An 18,883-nucleotide genomic window follows, 5' to 3' on the forward strand; every position below is an offset into this window, starting at 1 on the left:
TACCTGTGGACTGCTTGAAAACTTGAGCAGTAGAGGTATATAAGTGACTGAAGACTATTTTGAAACCATAAGATAGTAATTCCAGCAGCAGACAGTCTGCTATAATATTGAACCAAATACCAGCAAACTGCATTATGCTGATAGAATTGCTTTAGTTGTACAGCCTTTTTCTGAAAATTGACTTTATCTGTCATGAATTTGACACTTTGAAAAAAGTGTGTTGTAATTGTTACATGTTTTTCACTATTATAAACTCCTGTTTTCAAAATGCATGGAAATCACTGTAGTGAGCAGTCTTCATGCTACGATAAAATCAGGGTTAAGCATAGCAAATGCTTGAACACCACTGGTAGAAAAATTTAGCAGGTCCTCAAGTGGTTGAACATTTTGGTTTCTAAAAGGGACAGAGAACATGCTTTACATATCTACTACTTAGAATTACATGAAGTTTTGATACTGATGAGTCTTTAATATGTGTAGGTCACCTTTAATGTAAAAAAGACAAGACTTAACTAAAATCCTGCAGTTGCATTATTATAATATAAACTCCCATGAAAGAGAATATAAATAGATTTCAGATAATTGATTGTTTTTTTTTCTGTGTGCTGTTGCCTATTTCAGGTTCCCTTCAGTGCTTATGGACTTTAAACTTGAGGGATTGTGTGTGTGTGTGTGTGTGTGTGTGTGTGTGTGTGTGTGTGTGGTTTTTTTTAGTATAATAATAGACATGGCTTTATGGCATCCATATTAAAAATGGGTAATTTTCCTTATGGTCCCTGTCTTCCTGCTGGGTTGATAATGTTTTGATGTATTTTTCTTTTGCTCTGATGAGAGGTCTGCTGCTGCTGCTCTGACATATTCATTTGGATGAATAATTATAACTTGCACAATGTCAAGCTGAAGATGGTAGGGTTTTGTGCGTCATGACAAGCCTAGTAGCCAGTGCAGGTGTCTCACAGCATGATCAGCAACAGCCAGTGTATTCTGGCTCAGAGGAGACATTTTAGAGTAGTAAGAAATCAGCACCAAGGGCAATGCTGCTGCTGCTACAGTTATAAGTGCCAAATAAATGCAGAGTGCTTCTCAATGACAAGTGCAAGAACATCTACTTATTTCACTTACATTCTTTTTCTAAATAACCTGATAAATTTGCTGTCTCCACATTTTAGCATATACTGTAAGCATAGTTTAGCAGATTCAGTACATCTACATTCTGGTGCCCTCACATCAGGGTATTGTTTCTATACTGCCCACTGCCCACCTGGTTTGGTACATGAAGGTCATGAGAGTGGAAATTAATGACTAATGAGGTCATGCAGCCAGCCAGCAACGAAGCAATAATATAACATTCAGAAGGTATAGTGTATGGATGATATTGCAGTTATTTTGGTAGGAACACAATAAAATTAATCATAGTTGGGGGGGGTTATGCAAAGGAGTTTCACAGGCCTCAGCTTTCTACATATCTATCAATACAAAAAGTGGAGATAGTTGACAAGAAACTTTATAAAGATTACAGAATGTTCTCTTTCAGTTTGCTAAGCAGGAGGCAAATTGTAAAACTTAAGTTTGTGAGAAATAAACAGTAGTTCAAACATATTTGAAGAATCATACATTGTTTAGATGATACAGGCTGGCCTTTGCCAGCCAACAACTGTTCRCTTTATTAAATTGTATTCTGTCTACCTACAGTAGGCTGATGTTTACAGGTTAATAGGTATGATTTTCCTAATACCTCTTAGTAGAGTTTCTTGAATATATATTGCAATGCAGTTCCATAATTATGACTTGTATTTTCTTCCAAGTYTTTTAACTGTTAACTTTATGATACACTTTTATATTTTAATGGGTCTGAATATGTGCTTGAAATCTCGTATGTGAACATTGCCAAATTCAGAATAGTGAAACAGGTATCATTTTGCAGTGGCAACATTAATGTTTAAGTGAATACAATTGCCACAAATGTCTTCCTTCTAAGACAGAGAATGAGTAGGAGTAAACTTTTGACTATAAAAGSGACTTTTTCCTCCTTGGAGTTCGGTTGTATCTTGAAATAAATATATATGAATGTCCATCCAAATCTGTATTTGTGGCAAATCTGCAAAAGGTGAGGAAATATTATGAGGTGAGGAATTCTGTATCTATACCATATCCACAGAGAACTTGTGGCGTTGGAGCATTCATCTCCTTGGGAGCTGTTCAGTAGCCTAATCATAAACATCTAGTGGCATTTTAAATGCCTCAAAGTATCTTGTCTGGCTTCTAGATCCTGCTCCAGAACAGCGTGGATATCATTTTGGTTTTAGATCAAACTGCTAGTGTCATGTTGTCTTGGATATCTGAAGTCATCTCAAGTGGCATTTGATGGTTTTGTTTAGGCAACTGAATTTTAGCCTTCTCATCAGAGACATAAGTTACTTCACGGCTTTAAGAAATCACCAATTGTGAAAGGATTAATCAGAGAAATGTCTGTTCTGACCAACAGGGCTGCTCTTAGCAATTTGTCACCAGCGGAGTACAAATTAAGAAGGAAGAATTAAACAAGGGCAAGTGTAGTTTCCAAATTTCATGTCAATTCTTTTCAGCAGAAATTCCATTAGTAGAAGCTAAGCTATACTAATTAGACTTAAAAAATACATCCCTAATTCCTGCCTTTCAGCATATTTTATTTTATGCAGGGATTAGGGATGTATTTTTTAAGTCTAATTAGTATAGCTTCAGAAACTAAGATTTCTTGGATAGAAGAGTGTAGATTCAGCAGCCCATCTATATGAAATTCCTTAGAATTTCTTTTATAAATCTCTGTATTAGTAACACTATCATGTGTCTTTTTATACTAAAACCATAAATGTGCACGTGTATGAGACTCCTTTTTTAGAAGTTGTAGAGATCTGATGTGAAATTCTGATCATACTGATACCAGAAATACCATGTTTTTTTTTTTTTTGCAATTGCCCTCAATAGGTGCAGGGTAGTTCTGGTAGAGGATATTTATAATTCAAAATAGTATTTTCATGACAATTTATGTAGGAGAAGCTGCTTTTGTAAATTTATGTTAATAATAGTAGATTAATTATAAGTTAGAACTACTGATATATTTCATAGTCTCTAACATCTGTACATAATATGAGAGAGCGCTTTCTGTTTTCTAAAAGAAAAGTTCTCTTTTTCGAAATAAATCTTGACGCTTTCTTTAACCCTTCTTCCCCCAACAATCTTTAACAGTACTAAATACTGTGTTTCTTATATATATATATATCTTTTGAGAAGCATTTTTGGCATAGTTTGCTAGACTTGTGCAGAAACTGTTGTGTCTTGCTCCATTATTTGTTTTGGTAATCTAAATTTTCACTGGCATATTACATGTTAATTCATACATTATTAATTATCATATCAGTTCCTTTAGATATCATTAAATTCTAGGGGTTTTTTTWATCCTCAATCCTGTTTTCTTTTGCATTTGTATTCATTTTATAATTGTGTCGTAAATGTCCTCTTATTTTCTATGGTCTTAGGTGTTTGAAATTCTTCCCAATTTTATGACAACTGTGAATTCCTTCAACTTGCTAGCTATTTATTCCATTTTTAAGACTGCTTAAAGGGCAGGCAGGTAACAGCGCCTATAGTTAGGTTAATTGACCTTTTCCTTTTGGAAGCTCTGCAGTAGTTTCAATTTTGCCAAATTTCAAAGGATAATCAAATTTTGTATTAGGCAAGACTTTTAAGAAAAATTTTAGCAAAACTATTTTTCTCAGAATAAAGATAAAATCATATTATAATTCTATTTAAAAATAAACTTGAATAAAATTTACTGCATAAAACATTCTTTCTGCCATTTGATTAATATTTAGTCCATCCAGCATTTGGAAGGAGTGTTTGAAATTTGGCAGGAATGTTACCATGTTTTACCATGTATGTATGTTATCACTTTTAAAAAGTTACTGAAGATTTTAGTGGTTTTCATGGCAGTCCCAGACTCATAAAGACTTTTTCTTTATTCTTTCCAGTCTCTATTGCTGACTTTCTTTCAGTTGCTTATTCTTTTAATTGAAGGAAATAGTTTAACTTAAATTTAAGTGATTGATGAACTGAGTATTATAGAGCAATGGGGGTAAACTTGGGAAAATGTTTGATATTGGAATAAAGTAATAGGAGACAGAAGGAATTGGCATGAGAAGTTACCAGTGATGAGATGGAGATGAGAGTGGAAAGGATAGAAGTGGGAACAAAAATGCTGCAAGGCTACAYGTGAGGCTCTTCACTGGTAGACAAGGAGATAGGATGAGGCCAGTCTGGAGAGAGGCAGAAAGTAAGAGGTTTCAGGGTAAAGAGCAGCAAGAGCTGCCACAAATGGAGTATATTCAGCTCAAAACCTTGATATCTAGCATATCTGATTTTTGCTGACCAAAATTTGTGCTTCATCTCCTCTAGCTGTTGACATTAAAAGAGGAAGATATCATCTGATAGCACAAAAAGAAGCAGTTTGATCAAGTTTTTCTCATGCTGCTGATAAATCAGGTGAAAGTTGATATGTTTACGCTACTTTTTTTATAAAATAACAATTTTAACCCAGTCTCTGCAAACACCTATTTTCAGAAGCTAAGATCACAGATTCATAACCCTCCAAATGAACACAGAATTGGTATTCAGACTATATCAGTGTGTCTTGTATCGGTATATACCAGATTTTTGCCTCGTAGACATAGAGCCTTGGCACTTTGCACTAGTGGCCCTAGCACTTTGATGCCTGAAAAAAAGATGCTTTGCAGACAGAGAAAACTGTCAGTGCAGAGAGTTACTTACACTGCATTCTCACAAGCGATCACTAATTGTAGTCCTCATTTTCTACRCTCCCAACTTCAAATCTGAAAAATGTGAAGTCTTGAGCATTCACAGCTGTGACTATGGTCACTGAACATGATGCTGCAATAAATACGTTGTTCTCTTAAAAGCCAGATGAGAGACCTCAAGCTGAGTATTCCAAACTAACATTTTTCCAGTGTCTCATTTTTTCCCCATTTGAAAATTTAGAATGATGCCATCTGATCTGAAAGTGCATTTTTAGGATAAACTCATTCATGGTTTTGGGCAGCTCGGTTGCTGCAGTGATTATTAAGGAGAGCTGAAGGGAATTTGATCAGTTGGTCATGCAGTACCTCTCTGTCAGAAACTCTCAAACTCGCTCTTGAAAGCAGTGAAGYGTCCTGGGACTGGAAGGCCTTTCCAGACCCTCTGCGCTGTGGTGGTGAGGCACCTGCTCCAGCGATGCCCTCCTGTGGGTTCCTGCTGGCCCAAGCTCTAGGTGCTTGGTATACTGCTGTGTACCTCTGGATGATAATCCACCACTTTCCTTATCTGAATACAACTGCTTCGATCTTTTCTAATGATTCACTCTCCGTTCCTCATCTTAGAGATATTTCCTTTGTGCCAACTGCAGTTTGTTTTCTTGAGAAGGCCTACTTAGAATTACATGCAGTCTTCCAGCTTGGACTACACCTAGTGCCTTGTCCACTGGCTTTATAACCTGTATCASTCTGGGGATTGGGGGCAACATAGTTGCAGAGAGATCACTTTCCAGCCAATGCAATAAATGTCAATGATCCCATGTGAAAAATAGTATGTGATTAAGCAGGAAAGATGTGAAATCCTTTTGCACAAAAGAGCGACATTAAGATTTTGTGACTGCTTTAATGCTAATATTTCCTAGCTTATGCTAGCTACTAATTACTACTCATATGGGCAGCTGATCTTGTCAGCGTCCTTTATACTTAGAAATAACAAGCAAGATATAGATTAAATCTTCATTTTGCTTTAAGTTGTTACAAGAGATGGAATGCCACAGTGTTCTTTATGTTCTTGTAACGTGTACTTTGTGTAATGGGCACAGAAAGCTAGTAATTACAGAAGATGGAATAACCAGTTTATTTCTGCTAATGGTTTCTAGAGTCAGGTAGGCAGTCAGTAATGATATATTTGATTATGAATGTCTTATTTTTCAAAGAATATTTGACAAATTTCATACAAAACCTACTGCAATTGTACAAAGGTTACCAAGAAGACAGTATGTGTTCTTTGACATTATTAACAAGTATCTTGGTGTAGTGCAGACAAAAAGAACATTGATAGCAGTCTTTTAAAAAAAAACAATGTTGGGGAAGGACCAAAAATTAGCTGGTTAATCAAATAAAAAGGAATACTATCGTTTTTATGATTTGCATGACAAGCATGTGATGTATTTAAATAGCTATAGATGCATTTATGTATATAGAAGGAGACAGCTGGCAACATCAATGAAGCGTGCAAATAAGATCAAATGAACAGTGCATTTAAAAAAAAGATTTAACTACCTTTTAAAGGAACATCATTGAAAAATTACAATTAGTATTAAAATTAATTGGATTTTAAAACTTATCTGTGGGTTATAATCCCTTGATGTTTCTTTTTTCTAGTGAAACCCTTTGAATTCCCGAAAGATAAAGATAAAAATGATTATTAGAGGATTTATCTGTATGTGATATAGAAAAATGTAAAAAATCAAAATGGAAAGCAACTGTTGCAAGTACCAGAAAATTATGCTATTAATTTAAGTGTCATCAGAGCACAAAAGATCACATTTCAGGACTCTGTGAAAATTATTAAAATACTGGAAATAATAGTACTTAAGATGAAGATATTATACTCTAAGATGTGGTTAAGTGACTGACACTATTATATCACTTCAGGTATTATAAAAGTAACAAAACGCTTTTAAAGATAATAAGCGTTACATTTTGAAATTGGCAGTATTCACACTTTTCTGCTTAAGTGCTTTCCTACTTTAATATAATTTAATAACAGCAGGAAAAATGTAACATGTAACATTTTATTTCTAAGCTACACCACTTCTTTCTAAAATATGTATGTATAAAATATTAAAATATATCACATACAAAAACATATTTCTTCATGTGAAAGTATTTATRTAATTTGCTTCTCCTTTTTGTTCATGTGAGAAAGGAAGAAAATAATTACAAATGATTAAGGAAAACCATTTCGGGTATATTTGTGAGTATATATTAAAAAAATAGCTCTTTAAGAACTGATAATTCAATTTGCTTTTTAGTTTTGGCCCCAAGAACTTGTTTCATGCCCCAAAGATATATGAAATGTGGCCCTTGTTACACCATTTTATTTTTGTTTTGAAATGTACTTTATGATCTCTTTATTGTAATCAAAAAAAGTCTTCTCAATTGTCCCTTATTCCTCGTGCTTTTTACTCATACATTCTTAGTTATGTTCTGGATAAATGATTTCAAAATATCTTTCAGTACTCCCAAACGTTCTTCTAGTTTTGAGACTACAAACCACTTTTTTTTGTCTTGAAACCACCTTTTTTTCCTACTTAACCTTCCTTCACTACCGTCTTTTTTCTCATTTCTTGACACCTTCACTTTTTCCTGTCTTAGCTTCATCTATCCATATGAAGCCACATTCTCACTGCTTCTTATTCTCCTCCTCATCTACTCATGACAGTTCCAAATTCCTCTGCTGCTTATATCAGATTCAAGCTTCCTTCAACTCAAAGCCTCTATAACTCCAAACAAAACTCATCTCTTTCCTCCTTTTGCATTCTTCACCTTCTTTCACCTCCTCCTTGTTCCCTAAATTGATAGTCATCTATTGTACCCTCTGCACATCTGCGTCTGGAAAGTTAACTTTGCTCTTGAGTGTTTTTTGTACTTAGTCTTTTCCTTTAGAAACAGGTACTACTTTTTTGATCAGTGATGATTTTCAAAACATCGCTTTTGAATTATTGCCCTATATATTGTCCTGTTAATCATAGATTTTTCTGATTCCACCAATCCCGCCTCAAATATTGAAGTGCCTTGAGTTCTGATTATTGCATGGTTTCTCCTTTTATCTGTTGCCATATTTAGATGACTTGAAATTTAATGCTATGTATCTGTTTTTGTAGTGCTTAATTCTGAGATGATGACATCGTTAGGTTATATTTCTTAGCTTATTTATTTTTTTAAAAAAAATCTATTTTAATTGTGTGGCTATTTCTAGGTATTGCCATTTGGTACCCTTGCATTGTTGCTCAGCTGAAGCAGAGACAAAAATGTTTTAAGTTGTGATAGTTATCTAGTACTTTTCTCCTCAATATATTATTGAAGTGGTCAGTCCAAAAAGATACTTCTTCCCATATATACAGAGTCTTTTATAATATTGCCTTGGATCAAAGCTATCAGACCATATTGTTTCAAATTTTAAAATTCAGTAAGTGCTGTATATATGTTTAAGCTAGCAATAGCAAAATGTATTTCTTCTTCTTTAATACCATTAAGGCATTACTGGAATAGCAGTATTGTTTGTAAATGTATTTGCATTTACAGGAATGATGTCCAGATTGTCCTCTGTGCTAAACGGTGCAAAATTAACTTCTCAAATGGCAGAAGTCATGTCAGCTGCAAGCTTTCTAACCTTTCCTCCTCATTCTGGATTTATTTTATCGCAGGATTTCTACTTTTCCTGTGTTAAGAGTCAGGCATGAAGGATAACACAGTCCTGAAAGCATAATTTTCGTATATCTTAATTATTTTAAAGTAAACATCTTAAAAGTAAAATAATTGTGATAGAATCTATTCTGTGACTGGAACAATCAACTCTTATTTGTGTTGTTCGTTTTTGCCAAGGTGATGAACAATATGGTGCATTTTTCTGTCAAGACCATCCTGAAGTAGGAATCACTGTAATAATCACTCATCAGGAGGACAAACTCAGAAGTTTAATAACAGATAATGGTGATTTTTACTTGCATTGTACAGTAGTTTATGTTACAAGTTACAGTTTTCTGAAAAAGAATACAAAACTATCAACTCCAGGTGTGGTGTATTTATGTATGTTAGAAATCTGACCAGAGTATTTATTGGTACTAATTTCTGTTGTTTGAATTAAAAATGCTTTATTATTATGTGAAGATTAACATTTTCTGTATGATAATATATATCATAATTGTGTATGTACTGGGTTTTGACACTTGTAAAATGACCTACATTTTTGGTTTTGATTATTCTGTATTGCTGTAGGTAGATACCTATGTAAAATTTGTTGGAATTTCTTCTTTTCTTAGAACTCCTTAACAGACATTCATAACCAGTTCTTGGYAGCATTAGAATCACTGAGAGGGTTCTGGGATGCTATGGATGAAATAGATGGGAATACATGGGTACTTGAACCAGAAAATCCCACACGGAGTGCCACAACAAGAAGAATTGCAATAGGTATGAACAGATTAGAATAAATACAAGGAATTTTAGAAGTAAAAGTCATAGTGCTGTTTTGCTTTAAAATTGTGCCTATTTGAATTAGGAAAATTAAAGATTGCACTTGAAAACAGTAAAAAGCCAAACTCTCTACTGTGTATAAAAGATTATCCTTCCACAGAATGCAGAATTTCCTTAGGAAATCAAATTCAATTTTACAATGTTAAATATAAAATGAAAGTTCCTATAGAAGAAATCTTGTGTATTTGAAAATTATGAACACGTAAGTGTCAAAGTCGAGGACTTCTATAACTCCAGAAAGTCAGAACCTATAAAAACAGCTCTAAAAAAATCCCCATCTCATTCTCTCACCAGTTACAGATTTTTCAAAAGAATATCACTTCAGATTAATCTGTCCTGAAAGAGTGAAAGAAGAGTTAGAGTACAGTCAAGATGGAGMAAAAGGGTTAAAGGAGTCATGTGGAAAGGACAAAGAAATGAGAGGAGGAAAAAGAGGAAATCAGAGGCATACAGTGTTAACCAGCTGAAAAAGAACCTTAATTCATATGGTGATGCGTGGCATTTTAAGGTCTTAATATGAAGAATAAGGAGTCTTGTGCTTGCAAAGGAGAAACTTGCCACTGTCAGAGGTCAAAGATACAGGGGCAAACGTTATCATCTTTGCAAGAAGATTTTCAGCTTAAGCCCCAAATGTCAGAAGTTTGTTGTAGAAATCTGAGAACATGCAATGGACAAAAGTAGACCTCGCCTGAAAGACTGCAGAAAGACTGATTGCCTGCGGAGTGAGGAAGGAAAGGAGCTAGTTTTGTTCTGAGGCTGCTCCTTCTTTGGCAGTCCTGGGAGCGGCAGGAAGGGCAAGGAGGGAGAGAAGTTGAGAGTCGGCTACAGTGTCATGGGTCCAGCAGAAATCTTTTTGCACGGTCAGCGCAGCTCTGTCTCCATTCTGCTGTGCTTTGAATAAAAGGCCTACGAAAAGGAAAGAGAAGCCCCAAAGGTTCCTCACRTCACACCCCAGGAGGATGATGGAAAGCTCACAGTCCTTTGTTGTGGGTCACAGATAACCTTCAGTTAGGACTAGACTTTCTGATTTCGTTCATTCTCATTGTATTAATCGATCAAAATGCAGGCAGGACTGACTTCCAGGCCACTTGGTCCTTCCACTCTAAGAACTAGGATGTGGATCTTTCTGGCTAGAAGAGTGACTGACCAGGAACTTTGGTTCTAAGAAACAGACAATCCAAAAGGTAGTTCAGATCCCGGAACCAGGTCATCTCTTGTGAAAAAGAACATGCACCTGTGATAGAGGTGTGCCCTTGAAAGACACTTTGAACACTGAAGGGTTATTATTTTCCCTTCAAAGGGAGCAAGCTTTACAGAGCTGTTAATTTCACAAACTGATTRTCATTTAGAGTATTTGCTGTGAGTTTTTAAATCTTCCAGAACACTTTTTGAGCTGCTTACTCCTTTTGAATAGCAAATCCTGAGGAGGATTTGATGATGTGCTATCCTTTTAAAATATATATATATATATGTATATTCAAATATACATATATATATATATATATATATATATATATATATATATATATATATATATATATATATATATATGCATGAAGTTTGCGGTTTCAAAAACATGCCACTGCTTGCTCAGTCCAGGAGTATGCTGTAGAGGGGATGTATTTTACTGCTTAATATCACTTTTGTCCTATTATTTTTGACTATAAAAGATGATGAGGAATTAACATCTGTACTATTTTACAAAATCACTTAAGATTTCAAATTGATTGTGTCACGTAGCTTGAGTTTGATTATTCAGAAATGGAAATCTTAAGGTTAAGACTAGTCTCTCAGCAATGCAAGACTGGCAAATATTTTAATCACTTGCTATTTTTCATTACAGTCTATTGAAATACTTAGCGTATATACTGATACTTTGTACAATTAAGTCAGATACCTTTCAACTTTTTCATTTTTTGTAGTAATGAAACACAACCTGAATTAAATATTTTAAAACTGTTAAGCAAGTTAATATTTCAGTTTGTAAACAGATCTTGAACATCTCTCTGTGACTGCACATCATTTATTTGCTTTCTCATTGTAGGGAACAATGTTTCAGTAAACATAGAGGTAGATCCTAGGCATCCAAACATGCTTCCTGAGTGTTGTTTCCTTGGAGCAGATCACGGTAAGGCAGCAGATATATATACCATTCATTTCTCTTTCATAATCTAATCTCTGGTAAGCAGATGCTAGTCTAAGCTGTATCAGTCTCTGGGGATAAGCTTTACTTAAAGAGCCAGAAATTATTAAGCTGAAACTATAAAGGAGTTTCAGAGAGTAGACTTTTTTTTTTTTCCCCACAAGTTAAATTCAAGGCATGCTCTTTTACTGTGTTAATTCATGAGTCACCTTTTTTTTTCCCTAGTGCTTTTCTAGCACAATTTAGAGGGAATCCTGTGTCTTACAGATGTTCACACAGATGATTACCCAATCATGTTTATTTTTTTAATGTTTAAAAAATCCACCTCACACGCCCTAATAATGTTTAGAAATATTTCTGAAGTATATCACTTTGGTTTCACACAGCTTTTTATGAGCTCCTTAAGGGAAATGAGATCATATCTTCAACAGTATGATGTTTTAAATGTTACGAGTAATGAATTTCCAAAACTAATCACTAAGCACAGTCATGGACTTAGGTGCCTTAAATAGTTACAAGGCAACTTGTAGTAGTTACAATAGCTGCAATCTTTCTCTTTTGCACTGAAGTGTAAGAGGTGGAACTGGGAGGAGAAGGGATCCCAAGATGCTCTAACAGTTTATCTACATTGTTTGCAGTGGTTAATCCTTTGAGAATTAAGCTGAACAACAGCATGCACTTGTGGTAAGCATCCTTAATAATAACGTTTGAAATTAAAACTGTATTTGTTGCTCCTAGCGTTGACTTTTTCATCCCTCCATAACTTGCAGGGATCCAGAAATCAGCTTATTACAAAACTTGAAAGACATCTTAGAAATTGATTTTCCATCTCGTGCTGTGTTAGAAAAAAGTGTAAGTAAGTTGCTTTTTTTGTTAATGATCAGTTGTTATTTCTGAATAAGTAAAATTTAAATGGTCACTTTATAACTGCCAGTAAGAGACTCAGAATAGAGGCAATTGGATTAATATATTGTCGTAAGGACTTCTGAACTTCAAGCAACCATTGTCAGAGCTTGTTAACCTTTGATTAGAGGTGCACACTTTCCTGTGGCCTTCATAGTGAAGCCTGTTATTAATGGCCTTACTGCTATTAAAAGGGAAAGAGGAAGTTCCAGAGTAGCTAATGAGATGTGGAAAATCCAAACATTCTGTTATGGATGTTGATGACTTAAAGTTCTAATTAGGTAGAGCAGCTTAGAGGGGACAAGAGGCCATGCAAATACTGCTGCATTTCAAACAAACTTGGAATTAATTTTTGACAATGCTGTAGCACTGGATTACTAACTTGATTTCACTTGTGAAATTTTTAAATTAGTATCTGACTGTGAGGTCTCGTGTCTAACGTCCAAATGTAATGACAAATCATTGTCTATAATAAAGGAAAAGAAACTGAGGCCCAGAAGTATTAAATGCTTGTCAGATTGGACATAATTTAGTGAGAAGATAAAACCTAGCAAAGGCTTGCACATCTTAAAACTAATCTTACTCTTCATAATGATGTAAACATATACTTGAAGGCAAAAATGTTTAGTTATTCCAACTAATACAAATTGCAGACCGAAAAAGAGCCAAACACATTTCTATATGTGAGCACTGACTTACAGAAAGGATACTATGATGTGTCACCAGTCCTCTCTTTTCCTTTCACTTCTACTGTAAACTAAAACATGTTGTGTTTTAAGGATTTTACTAAGGACTGTGGAATCTGCTATGCCTATCGACTTGATGGCACTATTCCAGATCAGGTGTGTGATGATCCTCGATGTGGACGGCCTTTTCATCAGGCTTGCCTGTACGAGGTAAAAGAGTTGTTAACGGGACAAACTCGCTTAGCTGCTACTTACAGATCCCAGAAATAAGTGCTGCACAGTTAAAATTTCAGTTGAAGCAAAATCCTTTGAGGAAGTGCAATAATTTTTCTAGCAATTTGTTTGTCTTCTAACCCAGTAAGTTCACTGGAGAGGAACTTGCCTCAATTTGTGGTTGTACAGAATCTTGTAAGATAGATAAGATATTGTAAGATATTTATCAAATGAACTCTATTTGCAAGAACCTCTGGTGGATAGGSCATTTGTAAATTTGATAGAAAACAAATGTGAATTTTAATTCACTGATTTGTGTTGCAGTGGCTACAAGGTCTTCCTACTAGCAGACAGAGTTTTAATGTCATCTTTGGCGAATGTCCATATTGTAGTAAGGTAAGGAAATAAAATGTAAATGTGCACTTGAACTAAACACTGGGTAGCAGCTTAGACAAAGGCAAAAATCGTAACAAAAATCTTTCCTGAAATAAAAGCACAAATTCTATCTTGTGGAATAAAAACAGGAAGAGTTTTGAGGTAGACTCCRATACATTCAGTATACCACTTAACTACAGATATGCTGAAACTGAGAGCCTGAAGATGACTAGAAACAAATTATCAAGATACCAGAATGTTCAAATAATTAAATATCACATCATGATATTTCTTGATATTTTTTAATATGGCTATATCAAACGACTAAAAAAGTTTCCCAAAAAGGGGGGGGAGGGGGCGGGGGAAGAATCCCCAAAGAATCCCACCACTTACAAAATAGTGTAATAGAAAGTTTATGGCATATGTATCTTACTCAGTGTAATTTCGAAAGTTTAATAGAATTTGCTTTTAAAAGATACGTATTTACAGTAATATCTTATAAAAATCTTTTCCAAGCCCCTTACACTGAAGTCTTCAATGAAGAAACTCTGAAAGAAAAAAAAAAAAAAAAAAAGAAAAAACAGCTTGATATGAACACCACTGCAAACTGAAGACATTTGAAGCAGTTGCATCAAAGAAAATTCAAGGAAAGTAGTATTAGTAACAGAAGTATAAGTATACATATACTGTAGCAGTATATTTCTCTAGGAAATGCAAGCCTAAATCTAGAGAATGTATGAGAACTATTAATGTCAAATCCAGTTTCTTGCGAAGAAACTAGATTGTCTGTAGTTAAGTGTTGATCTTGTGTCTTTTTGGCTTCCCAGAATACTTCCTGAGAGTGGAATTGTGGTAGATCTCTTCCAGTGTCTCCCTGCAGGTTAAAAACAAACAAACAAAACCCAAAGAATTTAGTTTTTCAGTGACAGCTGAATCAAAAAAAACAAAGATACCAAAGATGTCATCTAGGTAATGAAGTTATCCCTGAGAAGGCAATGCCATTTTGTCAAAGCCTTAACTCTGGAATTTGCATGAATTTAGTCAAGGTTATTCCTTTTAAATGCATTATGATTTAGCCTTTGAAACAGCAATTCTCCATATTTATTACTGAAGTCAACAGCTGATGATGTTGTACCTTTCAACAGTGTTAATACATAAAATATTTAAAATGTTCCTGCTAATAAAGTTTTAGCCTGGAAACCTAGACAATTTTTCTGTTTCAATTTCTGTACGTGCTGTATAAAAGTTTTGCATTTCAGAGTGAAGCTGAAAAGCTTTCATCCATCACTGATTTTGTTGTTGTTGTTGCTGTTGTTTATAATCTTCAGGAGCAATGCTAAGCTTAGCCTACCTTTTTGATCTTCATTCTTGGAAAGGAAGCCCTAGACACCTACAATTGTTTTTTAGATACGCAAGACTTCAAAATCCCCTTCTACTGTATATTTTACTCACCRTTAGACAAACTACCAACTTTAGTTTTCATTTCATGATTTCATTCATACTATGTTATAATTCTGAATACATCCCATGTACTTTCAACTCTAGCAATATAGCTGTCTTAGAGAAAATTCTTGACGTAAATTACATTTATCTAATAGGAATTTTCTGTCTTACCAAGTGCTTAATTCCTCTTGCAGATTAGTGACATACAGGTGTGTCAGTTTATTTTCCTGTAAGGAAAAATGAGCACTGACTTACAGAAAGGATACTATGATGTGCAGCATAAGGGCGGCTTGTAAATGTTTTTTTCTCTGCTTGTTTGCTTGTTTTCCCATTCTTTTTTACATGTTGCTATGTCTTCCTTAGTCTCTCTCTTGCAGTTTGCCAGCTGTCAAGTCTTTCACAACTGTCCTTCTCATTCAGATACTTCCTTTTCAGCACAGAAATGTTTCTCCTTTTGTTTATACTTTGACTGTAACTGCTTTCCAGCTGCCTTACTAAGCATACCCACTCATAACTCTTTACTTTTATCCTGTCTTTGTCCCAGCTGGGTGATGGTTTTCTGGATGGGCTTCCCTTAAGAGACAGACGAGGAAGAGCACAACTTTCTCTCTACATTCTGCGTGCAGTCCTTTAGCTGCATCATGCATTCATGGCAACAAGAGTGGTCATCCCATGTAACTGTCTAAGCTGCAGGGAGGCGCCTGCGGTGAACGCCTCAGGGCAGCTGCCTAACCTAAGGCTTTGGAGTTGCTCTCTGGGGTATGCATGATGTGTACCGCGTCTAGTACTGGGGCAGGTCCTCCTACCAGGCCAGCGTTCCCCAATCCACAGCAACTCCAGCCCTACTGTGCTAATGCTTACCTTGCCTTCAGTGAGGTCATGTGCACATTCTTGCAACCAATTTTGGTCCATCAGACCTGGATCCTCTTTTGTTCTTTCAAAATGCTACCAGAAAGACTTCCCTCTGTTCCACATCATACATTTGTATAAGAGTTCGAAGATGATGTTCCTTGGCTGTCATAGCTGTACTAACCTACATATATGAAACTTTTGCCTTTGTTTATGCAATACTGGTACTTATTTAAATGTTGCAGCATTATGCTTTGTTTCACTTCCCTCTTTGTGCATGAGGTACCTTTCTTAATTTACATAATGTCAGTACTCCAAAATTTCCTTTATCTCTCTCCTATACTGATCCCCTAAATTATGGGAAAAGGATAAAGAGGAAGCCTGCAATAAAGAACAAACACCTCCTGGCCTTTTTTCCTTCTCCAGTTTCTGATTTGAATATCTTAATTTTAATCTGACATCCATTTTAACTCTCTCCATTATGTATAATGCTGCATGAGTACTACAGACCTATTCTACTTAGTCACAGCATTAGTAGTTATATCAAACAGTGGCCTTCCCTTCAGAAAGCCGAAATCAAAACACACACAATCCCCATACAAGACCAGTGATTGGTCCCATTTCAGCAAAATGTATTTTTTTGCCTCTCCCAAAGAAGAGGGATGCACAAATCCCCCAAGTTACTCTCCAGTGTCAAGATCTAAAAGCTACGCTGTGTGCTTGCTGTTCAAGTGCAACAAGGGAAGGTCCCAGGAAATCAGCTTGTTTTCCTACCTTGCAGTAGAACCCCAAATATGGCTCTCTAGTTGCTGTACCCACCTCTTAAGATTACAGTAGCTTTTGTAGAAAGTATACAGGAAGACATTAGGGGGTGGGAGGAGTGTTTAGTTTTAATATATTCTTATTTTTTTAATTTGCTAACAGAGGGTTATCTAGTAGCACTACAGTATCTTCATGCAAAAATGAAGTCTTAACTGCTACCTTCAGTCTTCACTGTGCGTCAGGGCTCTAGAGACTTTTCATAATTTGGCTGCCTGTCAGCCAAGAAATCTCCAAAAATTGTTCTGCTCACCACTTTACTGCCTGATGCTCTCAGGTACAGCTGTGCTTTTCCTGCTTCACTCTGCTACCTTRTCCTGGAGTCTCCAGGCAGTGATCAGCAGACTGCTTGAAGCAAAGAATTTTGAATTAATAATAAAGCTATCTTGTACAGTTTAATTTTTGTACTTAAYAAATAACTTGTTATATGATAATGACTTCCTTMTATAATAAAGGAAGCAAACACAGCACAGTTTCCATGTTAAAATATATTTAATCCCCACAGAAAGAAATGGAAGGAACAGATTATGTTTATTACGATGTACTTCATTCTGCATTATTTTTGCTAAAACCTTGATGAATGTTTTTTCATTCCCTAGGAAAGCGCAGTTGCACGGTAAGACTGAATCTTCTCCATCAACCTTTCTGTGCAGTTGTTAACAGAACTAGTTGAGCTAACTTATAAAATCCTCAGATTAAGAAGTCAAAATTTAAGATTACTTCATACCACTCTTAATTGAGTAATTGAATTCCTAAAATTTTACATTACTTAGAACAGGAAACTACTGAAGTTTCGACCAGAAAAACCAACAGTGGCCATAAAAGGAGACTATTGTTTCCACTATTATCCTAACAGTTATCTCTTGGACAGATATACCATTGCAATTTGAAAGTGCAGTGCCTTTACTACCAAACTATAGAAAAAAACTGAAATGAGTTTTAGTTTGGAAATAACATGTTTGCTTGGTTATATTATTTTCTTTGTTATTATACAGAATCACAGAATGGTCAAGGTTGGAAGGAACCTCTGGAGATCATCTAGTCCAACCCCTCGCCTCAAGTATATTCATATACCAACTTACACTGTTTACAGCAAACATCTAGTTTGCATACATTTATTGTATCTTTTTTTAAAAAGGTATATTTTTAAAGAAAGCTAATCTTTCTATCACACTGTGTCCTGTCTGTTCTGCTGTAACACCAGAAACCTCACCTTCTGTAGTTCAGGCCGCTGCATCATGGTGTTCGATTTAATTGGCTTCTCTTCAGCCTGGAATTGTCGGCGTGGTACCCGAGCACGGGGCATGCTTAGGCAGTTAAAGTTGTCATCTTTCATCTTGTTTAGCTTCTGTTYTACTGGTTTCAGCGAAGGCTTTGGTATATGAACCTGTTGATATACAGATAGCGATTCTGTCTGTATATTGGGGAAAAAAAAAAATCAATAGTGTTCACAATTGTCACAGGTACCATTCCAATCCTTGAACCCATCAGGTTTGAGACGAGTAAGGCTAGTGCCCTGTTTGCACTTATTACCTAGACTTTACCAAAGTAAATAGTACAATCCAGTAAGAATACGACAACTTCTGTTGTTTACAATTTAGGGTTAGCCCCCCCCCCCCTTTCTTAAAGGACGCTCTTTCCCCTCCCCCCAAAGCAGGCACTGAGCTATCAACTGGGGACTCCATGTGTTACTGTAGTGCCAAAATCCTCACCTGCTGAGGCTCTCTTCGATGAAGTGTTGTGTTTAATTTAATTGGCTTTTCTTCATCTTGGAGTTGTCTGCGTGTTACACCAGTATAGGTTTTGTTCGGACAGACATATTCTTCACTTTCCATCCTTTCTTGCTTCTGTTGAACTGGTTTTGGCACAGGCTTTCGWAAGCGGACCTGCTGATGTACAGTTAACAACTCTATGTAGTAAAAAAATCCCTCAGTCTTTCAGAAAGACAAATGTTTAAGTTTAGTACCAAAAATTTAAARTGAGGCTAAGATTGTATAATCTTTCTCAAAAGAATTGTTTTCAGCATCTTAATTATCATTAAATATTTCCTTCAAACAGTACAAAGAGCTATGCTGTATTTGGGAAGAATGCAACAAAATAAACTCAAAGTGAGTTATAAATTTTAA

At 35.5% G+C, this 18,883-nt stretch overlaps 2 protein-coding genes across 8 annotated transcripts in view; one reads left to right on the top strand and one right to left on the bottom strand.

Annotated features, from left to right (window-relative positions):
- Window positions 1–14,216, top strand: part of FANCL (FA complementation group L) — a 37,160-nt gene extending 22,944 nt beyond the window's left edge. For both annotated transcript variants that reach the window (XM_085304904.1, XM_085304905.1), the window contains 7 exons: window positions 9,113–9,263; window positions 11,371–11,454; window positions 12,108–12,153; window positions 12,240–12,321; window positions 13,152–13,268; window positions 13,596–13,667; window positions 14,163–14,216. In XM_085304904.1, the coding sequence (XP_085161030.1) occupies window positions 9,113–9,263; window positions 11,371–11,454; window positions 12,108–12,153; window positions 12,240–12,321; window positions 13,152–13,268; window positions 13,596–13,667; window positions 14,163–14,198 (588 nt within the window). In that variant the 3' untranslated portion in view covers window positions 14,199–14,216. The remainder of the gene's footprint in view (window positions 1–9,112; window positions 9,264–11,370; window positions 11,455–12,107; window positions 12,154–12,239; window positions 12,322–13,151; window positions 13,269–13,595; window positions 13,668–14,162) is intronic.
- A 61-nt stretch (window positions 14,217–14,277) lies between these two features.
- The window catches only part of VRK2 (VRK serine/threonine kinase 2), a 51,375-nt gene continuing 46,769 nt past the window's right edge, over window positions 14,278–18,883 (bottom strand). The window contains exons 12-16 of one of the 6 annotated variants that reach the window (XR_014895837.1): window positions 18,470–18,646; window positions 17,971–18,171; window positions 17,011–17,102; window positions 15,261–15,316; window positions 14,432–14,520 (exon numbers count right to left, since the gene is read on the bottom strand). Coding sequence is in view for 5 of the 6 variants with exons in the window: in XM_085304898.1 (XP_085161024.1) it covers window positions 14,278–14,520; window positions 17,971–18,171; window positions 18,470–18,646 (621 nt within the window). In the remaining variant the exon portion in view is untranslated. Of the gene's footprint in view, window positions 14,521–15,260; window positions 15,317–17,010; window positions 17,103–17,970; window positions 18,172–18,469; window positions 18,647–18,883 lie in introns of all 6 variants that reach the window. The other 5 variants (XM_085304902.1, XM_085304901.1, XM_085304899.1 and 2 more) reach the window with 5 other exon arrangements.

Source organism: Rhea americana, unplaced genomic scaffold, assembly GCF_003343005.1.
Source record: "Rhea americana isolate MKP2758 unplaced genomic scaffold, rheAme1 scaffold_212, whole genome shotgun sequence".
Lineage (NCBI taxonomy): Eukaryota > Metazoa > Chordata > Aves > Rheiformes > Rheidae > Rhea > Rhea americana.